General features: G+C 37.8%; 1 protein-coding gene across 1 annotated transcript; it reads right to left on the reverse strand.

Moving 5' to 3' along the window:
- Positions 1–295: 295 nt before the first annotated feature.
- On the reverse strand, positions 296–10,057 carry LOC306854742 (uncharacterized protein). The gene is made up of 3 exons (XM_079392984.1): positions 9,996–10,057; positions 3,975–4,059; positions 296–2,203 (listed from the first exon to the last, which is right to left on the reverse strand). Exons 2-3 carry the CDS (start codon positions 4,057–4,059, stop codon positions 1,215–1,217), a joined length of 1,074 nt encoding a protein of 357 aa, XP_079249110.1. The 5' UTR covers positions 9,996–10,057; the 3' UTR covers positions 296–1,214.
- Positions 10,058–10,590: the final 533 nt, after the last annotated feature.

Consider the following 10,590-nt stretch of genomic DNA (forward strand, 5'->3'; position numbering starts at 1 on the left):
ATACCCGTGATGGCTTGAAGAACAAAGATAAACCATTCATGTTAATTGTCTTGTTTCACGTCTCTATATGCCTTTTATTCAGCTACAGCAATAGCGTACTGTATGCCTTTGACCATATTAGGGATTTCCTGGAACATCATATACTTTATGATCCTATGACTCCTGTGAGTTTCACTTACGAATTTACAGTGCAAGGGTGCTCTCCGGCTAGCAGTAAGAATGAAACCGACATTTCATTACATGTGTGCATTCACTAAACAAGTTGTGGTACAAATTGAATCCAAGCAGTATCTTTCCAGAACCAGAATTTTTTTTTTTTTATTGCTATATACATATTTATTGCAGTAGTATTAGTACATTAGTTTACAGCTTTTTACAATCGTGTCACCAATTTGACAAAACGACATGAAGGTTCAACAGTATGATGAATAAATATTAACATCAAAACTGATACTTTAAAATACGGGTTAATCTCTTTAACCTATAGTTGCGCCGGCGCCACTGAATTAGAAGCGCGTTAACTGCATGACTTCAGTTTTAATATGCGCCTAGAACGACAGCAGATGAGGCATTAAGTGCATGGCACTGCGACCAACTTAACATTTTACAGAGTTCAATGAAGCAATGTGGTCGCTTAATTATACACGCCCTTATATATATATATATATATATATATATATATATATATATATATATATATATATATACTTCAATTTCAATTGTTTTCGTACGGCTTTGAAAACGTGCAGGCGATTTCAAGAATATAGCACAAATCTGCCATTAACATAGCATTATAATGACAACTTTATAGAAATCTAGCCTATAGTAAATTCTGTCCTTGTCCGCACTGTTATGAAAGCGCAGAAGAACTCTAAAAAAATCTAGGGTCCGCCATTTCAATGTGCCTCTGCTCTATACAATCAAAATTAGAGGCATTTTATCACAAATATGTTCTTTATTCCTTTTCTATTTATTCACTTGTTTTATTTTTATTTAAAAAAAATTCGAAAAATTTCGAAATTGTTTCGGATAAGTGTCTGCTAAATGACTAGATGTAAATATAAATACTTATTACTTGAATCTACAGCAAAGGAGATGGTCAGATGTAGCCTCAAGATAATGTAGGTGGATAATATAGAGAGAGGTGAATGATGCAAATAAAAGAAGTGGTCATGAAGATGGACAAGTCCCACATTTAGCAGCAGTGTGAACGTTCACTCAGATTTGCAGATGAAGGAATGTTCTTCAGTGTGAACTCTCATGTGAATTTTGAGGCTATACTTATGACTAAACCTTTCTCCACACAGCTGACATGTAAAACAGTTCTCTCCTGAGTGAATTCTCATGTGGTAATTTAGGCCTACTTTATGTGCAAAACTCCTTCCACACTGACCACATATGAACTGTTTCTCTCCGGTGTGAATGGTCATATGGTATCTAAGGGTTAGTTCTGTCACAAAGCTCTTTCCACATTGATCACATGTGAACAGCTTCTCTCCCGTGTGACTTCTCATGTGGTAATTAAAGCTGTTTTTATGGGTAAAACTTTTTCCGCACCGAGTGCAAGTATAAGGCTTTTCTCCAGAGTGTATTCTCATGTGGACTTCAAGGTTTCCTTTATGAGTAAAACTCTTTCCACAATGAGTGCAAGTATAAGGCTTTTCTCCAGTGTGACTTCTCATGTGCACGTCAAGGTTTCCTTTTTGAGTGAAACTCTTTCCACACTGTTTACAGATAAAACGTCTCTCTCCAGAGTGAATCCTCATGTGGACTTCAAAGTTTTGTTTTTGAGGGAAATTCTTTCCACACTGTTGGCAGCTGAAGGACTTCTCTCCACTGTGAGTTCTCATGTGGGAATTAAGATTGCCTTTATGTGCAAAACTCTGTCCACATTGAGAGCAAGTATAAGGCTTTTCTCCAGTGTGACTTCTCATGTGGACTGTAAGGCTTCCTCTTTGAGCCAAACTCTTTCCACACTGTTGGCAGGTGTACGGCTTCTCTCCAGTGTGAACTCTCATGTGGAACTTAAGGTTTCGTTTTCGATTGAAACTCTTTCCACACTGTTGGCAGGTAAAAAAGCTCTCAGATTCAATCTTCTGAGCACTTTTTTGAGAAGAGCATTTTTCAATTTTGAAATCATGATCGTTCTCATTCTGCTCTTTCTCTTCCATATCCTTCAGCTCTTGACTCTCCTTAATCAGGTCTAAAGTGAAAAAAACACAAATACAAAACCAGTTTAATGGCATAAAGAAACAGACATAAAAACCAAGACAAGGCATCAAAATGTACAGAAAAAAGTGTTTTCCGTAATCTCAGAAACTTTGCTTCTAAACTTTGGTAGTTATCAAATGCTTTGCGAAACAGCCAAAGGCTGGTTTATTTTCCAGCACCAATTCCAGCACATTCTTTTGGACAGCATGACGTAGCGTATCAAAGCGACTCAGACAATTTAAGATTCGATCAGAACAGTGTTGAAACACAAAGAACCGAATTCCACAAAGAAGCCCAAGACAACATGGATGATCATGTATGATTATTAGGGCTGTGTATCGAGTTCTATACTTTTTAGGCACCGACTGAATAGCCTCGATACCACAGAGTATCGAAAAACGTCTTGTTGTTAGGTACCAAATTTCAATACCCAACGGGTTAAGATGGTTTAGATCCTACCTGTCCGATCGCTACCACTTTGTTCATTTAAATGGGGAGTCATCACAATTATCACCAGTAAAGTATGGAGTACCACAAGGATCTGTCCTAGGTCCTCTGCTATTTTCAATATACATGTTGCCCCTTGGTAATATTATTAGAAAATACGGGATTAGTTTTCATTGTTATGCTGATGATACTCAATTATATATCTCAACAAGACCAGATGAAACTAAGCTAATAGATTGTGTAAAAAAATGTAAAAGATTGGATAACCAATAATTTCCTCCTATTAAATTCAGAGAGATATTACTTATTGGACCAAAAAACAGTACACAGAATCTCTTGGATTACAATTTGCAACTAGACGGATGCACTGTTACGTCCTCTAAAGTAAAAAATCTGAGTGTTATATTAGACAGCAACTTGTCCTTTGAAAATCATATTTCCCATGTTACAAAAACAGCATTCTTCCATCTTAGAAACCTGCTACCTGTTTCTGATGCAGAAAAGCTAGTTCATGCATTCATGACCTCTAGACTGGACTACTGTAATGCACTGTTAGCTGGTTGTCCTGCATCTTCAATAAATAAGCTACAGATAGTCCAAAATGCAGCGGCTAGAGTTCTTACCAGGTCAAGAAAATATGATCATATTACTCCAATTTTACAGTCTACTGGCTACCTATTCAGTTCCGTAGCATTTACAAACTATTATTACTTGCCTATAAGGCCCTAAATGGTTTAGCTCCTGCGTACCTAACTTGTCTTCTACCACGCTACAATCCAACCCGCTCCCTAAGGTCGCAAAACTAACATCCCCTTGTAACTAGGAATTACAGAAGCTTCAGTCTGGATCCAACCCTTAAATGATCTGCGATGACCGAACACCTGAGAAAAGATAATGCCAACCCCTCAGAGGATGCCAACGCTCAGACAACATACAGAATTACCAATTTTTGCCATAAGTTAAATATATTAAGGTTCTGCAATATATAAATATATTGTGGAAACTTAATTTCCTGTAGAGCTGCTTTGCAACGATTTGTATCGTAAAAAGTGCTATACAAATAAACTTGAACAGAGTGTAGGTAAAAACTGACAGATGACTCGTCACTTTCCTGACTTTCGCAAACTATGGTGAAAACAAAAAACATTAACCAGCGATCTGCTGGATGAACTAGTCACTGTTTCATTATTGAAGGCTAAACAAATGAAATAGTATTTGTCTGGTCATGTGATCTCAACATGAAAGCTCCATGAAATACCATTTCTTTCTGTAGAGACTGACATTTTAATAAGAACCAAATGAGAATGAAAACCCACCTGTTTGTTCCTCAGTATCTTCTTGTTTCACTCTGAATACTTCTTCAATCTTCACGTCTTCACTCTCCTCTTTAATAAACGCCATCTTTATAATAGTGTGAATGAACAGAAATAAAGCACACCTCAAATCAGCTCCCTAGTTCAGTATTCAGTGCACTGCTAAGCGACTCAGTCAGAGTGAGAGTTAATGGCCTTAAATATGATGATTATCAAAGAAAAAACGTAGGTTCTGAATGATCTATAGATTACACTTTAATGACTTTATTTGCAGTTGGCTAGTAAAAGTTGTTGTTCTTGTAGCATTTACAGTTTTTAGCAGCAGAGGCCTGATTTAAAAAACGCTAAGAAAAGCACGGATTAAAGTCCAATACCTGACTTGACAGAACCTAATAAATCAATCGGGGCAAAAGCGGTTCCATAAACGAAAGTTTAAGTTCACGCACTCTCACTAATTTGATCCAGGTTCAGCGAGTCAGGATAATTTGATGTGCACTCTTATTCTTAAGTAGCCCTTAATGTCGAGCATGGATCAAATCAGTCCACCATAGTAAACAGTTATATTTGTGCTGTTTAATGCATTTAATGCATTCAGTGCAGAACTATTCTTCATTTGTAAATGTTAGAAAGTCATGCTAATGTATCCATTTTGCTGTCAGGAGCAATAATAGAAAAATGCTGTAAAAATTTGCTCGTTAAAGCATGCGATTAATTTTTTCAGTTTAATGCGTTAAAAATATTTAACGCAATGAATGCAGGGGCGGGGCTAGGGTTGGCCAGCCCACTCACAACTGCCGTTTCTGTCATTTTTTCTCTTGACAAGAAGTGCATTTATTCGCATAACGTTTTTACCATCAAATCAAATGGGAGACGTTTCAGTTAAGTCATAAAGTTACCAAAAAGGTGATTAAAGCTGCCTTAAAACTGTGCATGCATGTAATATATTTTATACGAGTCACATTTAAGGCGAGACACTACAGGTGAATAGGGTAAAATTTTTAACTAGCAGATATCACCATGAAACTTTCCCAGTTGATTACCTACATTAAGATGAGAAAAAAATGTATTACAAAGTTTCTGTAATTTTATGTTTAAATATGCAAATTAGTCAGTATCTAATTAAATATGCGCTAATTTGCATATATTAAAAAAAACGAAATCTCAGAATTGGATAAAGCCAGGTTCAAAATTCTTTTTTCATTGTGTTCACATATGAGATGGGAAAAAAATTACAGAGGGATTTATGGATATCTACTTTTGTTATCCTGTAAATCAGAATATACTGTCAATAGCCTTAAAAAATGTATTTTCGCCATGTTTTTTGGAATAAAATGTTATATAAATCAGGCTAGGAATAATATATTTACAAATCCCTCTGTAATTGTCTTCATAATATAACTAGGTACAAGACTGGAAAGTTTGGTGTATACAGGTGCTACTGAAGTGGAGATTTCGGACTTGGAGTATGAGAGAAAAGTCATTTTGAGAAAACGGGCTTTAAAGATTTATATTGTAAAAATCCACACATTTTTATATGAAAACATTGCTAACAAGCAAAACAACTGGCCAAGTAATTGTTTATAACAATGTAGACCATGAACAATGACAACTAAATAAAACAACATTGCCAAATAAGACCTTCAACTAACCACAGAGAAGCACAAATACAGACACAAACTTATCATCAGAACTGCAACTCTAGTCATCTATGTCCATCGGAACACAAAGTTCACCCATGAGGGTTGAAAGCCTAGCTCTCCATGCCTGCACCATATGTAGGCCCCTCACCTCTCTCTTGCTGATGCCTTTTCAGCTTTTTAGCTGTGCTCAGAGTCTTTCTGCAACGTTTTACACTCTCAGACCGGATGAATTCGGCTTTTGTGATTCTCAGCATGTCGGTTTCCCTGATGGTGGTGACGGTAACGACAGTGCTTTCCAGCCAAAGCTTATCCATAATGGCAAGCATGGCAGAGGCCCCCTCATTAAAAGTTGAAATGGCCATACTTGCAGCTGCCTCAACTCTACTCTTACCTACAAACACTGTTTTTGGACAGCGGGCCCAAATGACGGAGTTGAGGCACTCATTCGCATTTTGAGTGCCACCATGCTGCATGCGCTGCAGCAGGCTGTCACTTGACATGCGGTGGTATACAGGTATCAGCTTCTGGCCCACCTCCCAAGACAAAAAGTTTCCTGCATGGAGCCTGTGGCTCTCTGGAGTTTCTCCATTTTCCTCCGCTCTCCTATACCAACACCAGGACAGGTTGCACCTGGTGTGCAAGGGGACTTCGTCACAGGACATGCTATGGAGGAGACCAGCCCAGATCTCATTTTTCATTTTCTCTATGGAACCCTGGTTATTTAAAATTGCCCCCCTGCAATAATTTTGTAATGTTTTACATTTTTTGGCCGTTAATTTTCCCAGACCCTTCCCCCCCAATTTGCGTTCAGCACTTAATTTTCGTAGTGCTGTGCCCATACGCTTATGGGCATGGTTGATGCATTCTAATTTTACTACCTCATGCCCAGGGTATGGGTTGAGGGATACCACCTCCCTGAATGCAGCACTGTCCCCATCTGACAGCATCTGAATGTATCTCAGCTGGTGGCGACTCACAGACCTGGCCCACATCCTCTTCGCTGCCTCCTGCTCCATAGCCTTGCTTGAGCCCCTAAAATTTTGTGCACAGTCATGCGTTTCTCTCCAGCTGTCAATTTCCTCATCTGTAATCTTTCCCTCATGCCTGGCAGCTTCTTTAAGGGCACACGCATGGCAATAGGAGGACAGAACCTCAAAGTTTATCACCAGTCCCGTAAAAAATATCGATGCACACCCCGATCCCATAGTGTGATGTGAACCCTCTTTTCTGCCAAGTGCCATCAAAAGACACACTGATATTTATCACCGCATCTGCATCCTCTCTCAGCAACTCTGCCACATCTGCATCAATATCTGCATAGGCCTGCCTGACCTGCTCCCTGGTCCTGTGAAGTGACTCAAGACCTCTCTCAATTTATGCCGCTAAAATGAAATGTGTATTGTATCAATAACTGTTCATTTGTTTTGTTTTTATAGATACAGCACACAGAAATCTGTACTGTAAAAGTAAAACTGACCACCACAACATAATGAATGAGATGGCACTTTATTCTATTCTTATAAATAAATAAATATTTCATCCATACAAAACAAATACTGTTACAGTAATGTTATAATATGTTAGAAGGTGGTAACAGCCACACGTATTGGGCTATTTCTGACATTAGAAATTCTCCCATCGACAGCTTACGTTCAGATGCGCTTCCCGAGGCGGGCATTTCACTGGGTAATCCATCACTAATTTTCCTTTTCCCCCTTGCAAGTGACAACTGCTGTACTCTTTTCGATGATTGACGCGAAGTCATTTTCATTAATTCACTCAAAAGATCCCGCGGAAAGCTTAACCAAACAAGGAAGCGTCAACGCATACCATGTCATGTGACGATTCTGAACGAATCACGTTGTCAGAAATTGTCTTCAGCCAATGAGATTGCGCATTTAGAGTTAAATCCCCTCTTTTACTTTCACGATTGGTTGCTGATAGAAAGGAAATGACCATATTTGGATCCGACAGCATTGTAGAGAAGAGAGAGAGCTTTCCAGCAGTATACGTGATGACTGGGTACAGGCAGAGATCGCGGAGCAGCATGTTGATTTAGAACGCCAACTTTTGTTGAATTTATGAGAAATCTACAGACGCAAACAGACAAAGTGCAGTAAAATAAAGACCTAAATGTGTATTTCGGACTTTTTTTCACCACAAGTCTGAAAGAAGACATGTTATTGAAGACAAATATCCAAAAATCTCAAAATTGACCAATAAAAAAAAAACGATGTTTTTGCCTGCCGTGTCTCGCCTTAACTCATCAGCTCATTAATAGACTTTAAGACCTGAAATGGGTCAGAAAAGGTAAAAAGGGTTGAGATGCGTGTCAGATTCACGTCATGTTCAGCAGCAACAGCTTTTAAAGAAATAACAACCAAAATAACCTCATAACCAGCTGCTGTGTTGTCTATTAAATCAAAGGACAAAGAAAAAAGAGGAAAAAATATAGAGTTAAGGATTCATCTATATTTAATTTAGTGTTTGATAACTTCAATTTCTGCTGAAGGGCACAGGTACCATTTATTATAATGGGTTTATGTGAAGGTTGTTCACTTAAATTAGAAGTTATTTTTAGAAGTCTAATAAATGTTCAAATTGGTAGCTCTCAATTATACTGTAATGTTGAATGGCTATAGTCAATGTGGGGCAATTTGATAGAGAAATCAGTAGTATTGGGATCATTGATACTGACCTGCAGTCCTGGGTTTCCGTTGTCCGGTAATTGCCGGACATTGGCCGGAAAAAAAATGAAATGTCCGACAAAATTAAATCTCTCCGGTCAAATTGTCCGATTAAAATGGCCTAATAATCCCGCCCCACTAACACAATTTGAATTTGAGAATAAGCCTAAAATGTATAAAGCAAAAATACACCGACCTTTGGCTATGTTATAAAGGAACAGGCTCTACCGTTTGAAAGTTATTAAACAACATCGCATGCTGCATTTAAAATAAAGCGCACGCCTAAGGGGCCGCTCACATATCGCGTCTTTTGCGCGCTCAAGTTCGTTATTTCAAATGGAGACGCTCATAATGAAAGCGACGCGCTCGTTTTTTCCAGGCGCGTCCGCATTTCTCCACAGCCTGCGAAGTCCTTATATGTGATTTCAACTAAATGTATCCAGAGTGGACCAAGCTCGCCAAGATAGCCTGTGTAATCCCTGTCTCGAGTGTTCCTGCAGAGAGGGGGTTCTCGCTGCAGAATCGGATCAAGACGAAGCAGCGAAGTGGCCTTGCGGAGAACAAGGTTACGCGCCTTATGCGCATTGCAAGTTGTGGAGAGACTCTGGGAAGTTTTGATTTTAAGTCGGCAGCTGCACAATTCAGCACTGCAAAACAGCGTAAAAAGTAGCCTAAAATGACAGTGTTATAGGCCTAGTCATTTGTTTGTTCCAGTTAATTTGACAAGGAGTCATTTCACGGTGGCCAATTTAAATGTTACCAGTTAAATGAGACAGAGTGTATAATTAAGTTCGCTTGAGTAAAAACAATAGGCTACTATTCAGATATTTTATGTGGGGAAGGGGGATTGGTTTGTTAAACTATGAATGTGAAACCATAGTAAAAACAATTGGCGTTGATTGATGCCAATCGGACGTTCATGTTTTTTCCGTCTATTTGAAAGTATAGGCTAATAAACGTTGCATTCTATACGGCCTGATTATGTCATTTTTTAAGTTACATAGCCTGCCTCCAGTTTTCCTCAACTTGACTAATTAAGAGGCGATATTTGACCGGCACATCACCAAAATGTCCGGAAAACGAAACCTCTGCCGGTCACTTTGACCGGCACCATTTTTTTCTAGCGGAAACTCTGCTGCAGTCATAAAAAAGATGCCATTAAACAAATATGTATGTCTTTATGTTGTTTGTACATTAAATTGAAGATTGAATGTGAAATTATTGCTATATAAAAGTGTATTTAAAAACTTTAATGTTAGGTGGAATCGCGACTAATTTCAGGTGATCTGAGTGATGAAATCAGTGAAATCATTGTGTGATTTGTATTTATCTCAGGGCTTTTTGTAAATGATTAAAGAGTTTAGAGTCACTCATGTACAGTACTCTGGTAGATATAACAGATGGTTGTTGTTTTAATTGAAGTAAGACTGGTAATGGGATTTTATTTGAATGATCAGAAATGTTCATCTCATGCCAGAAGAGAGAAGAACAGATATGAATGTTTTCTTTCTCTATATTCAGATGAAAAGGCTAATGTTTGGAGACTGAATGCTTGTTTTCTATGAAATGAAGCAGCTCGTCTTTTACTGATGAGCTTTACTCTCACAAATAACGTGCATTAACCTTAGATGAAGCATTAAAAAACAATTAAGACATTTTACATCGATAGCATTTCACTTAGAAAGTCAAACACAAACCTTTCCTTAGCAGAAGCACAGATGTAGGCGCATGGCGCAGCCTTATGACGTCACACCACCACACCAAAATAAAAGTCCGGCTCAAACAATTTTTTTGTTTTTTGTCATTTTTAATATATATATATATATATATATATATATATATATATATATATATATATATGTGTGTGTGTGTCTTCTTTAAGTTTTAAATATGGATATATTTCGCTATCAAGATTTTTCCATGGTTAATTGGTTGCTAGCTTTAGTGTTTTATCAACCTTTTTTTTAACAGGATGTGGTGTTTTTGCAAAAGATTTCATTGGGAAGAGATCCTTCATAATCGAGTACCACTGAGCTCTAAGAAGTTTAATAAAACCTCAAATCCATACAAGTATTATATTAAACATAAAGATTGTTGATTAGTACAGTGTATACTTGAAGTGCATCTAGATATGACAACCAAAATCAAATTTGATTAAGTTAATTAATGAACTGTAAATATCTGCTGGAAGTATGCTTAGTGTTTTGCCCTGTGAAACTGAGTTTTGAGAGGCAAACAAAAACCAAACAAAAACCTTGTAAACCACACTGAGTGTTTGTCTGCTTTATAAAA

The sequence above is a fragment of the Barbus barbus genome (genome assembly GCF_936440315.1).
Source record: "Barbus barbus genome assembly, chromosome: 3".
Classification (NCBI taxonomy): domain Eukaryota; kingdom Metazoa; phylum Chordata; class Actinopteri; order Cypriniformes; family Cyprinidae; genus Barbus; species Barbus barbus.

Coding starts and splice junctions, on each gene's coding strand:
- LOC306854742 (XM_079392984.1), bottom strand. CDS start 4,059: ATGGCGTTTATTAAAGAGGAGAGTGAAGACGTGAAGATTGAAGAAGTA. Junction 2,204..3,974: donor AGATACTGAGGAACAAACAG/GTGGGTTTTCAT, acceptor TTTTCACTTTAG/ACCTGATTAAGGAGAGTCAA.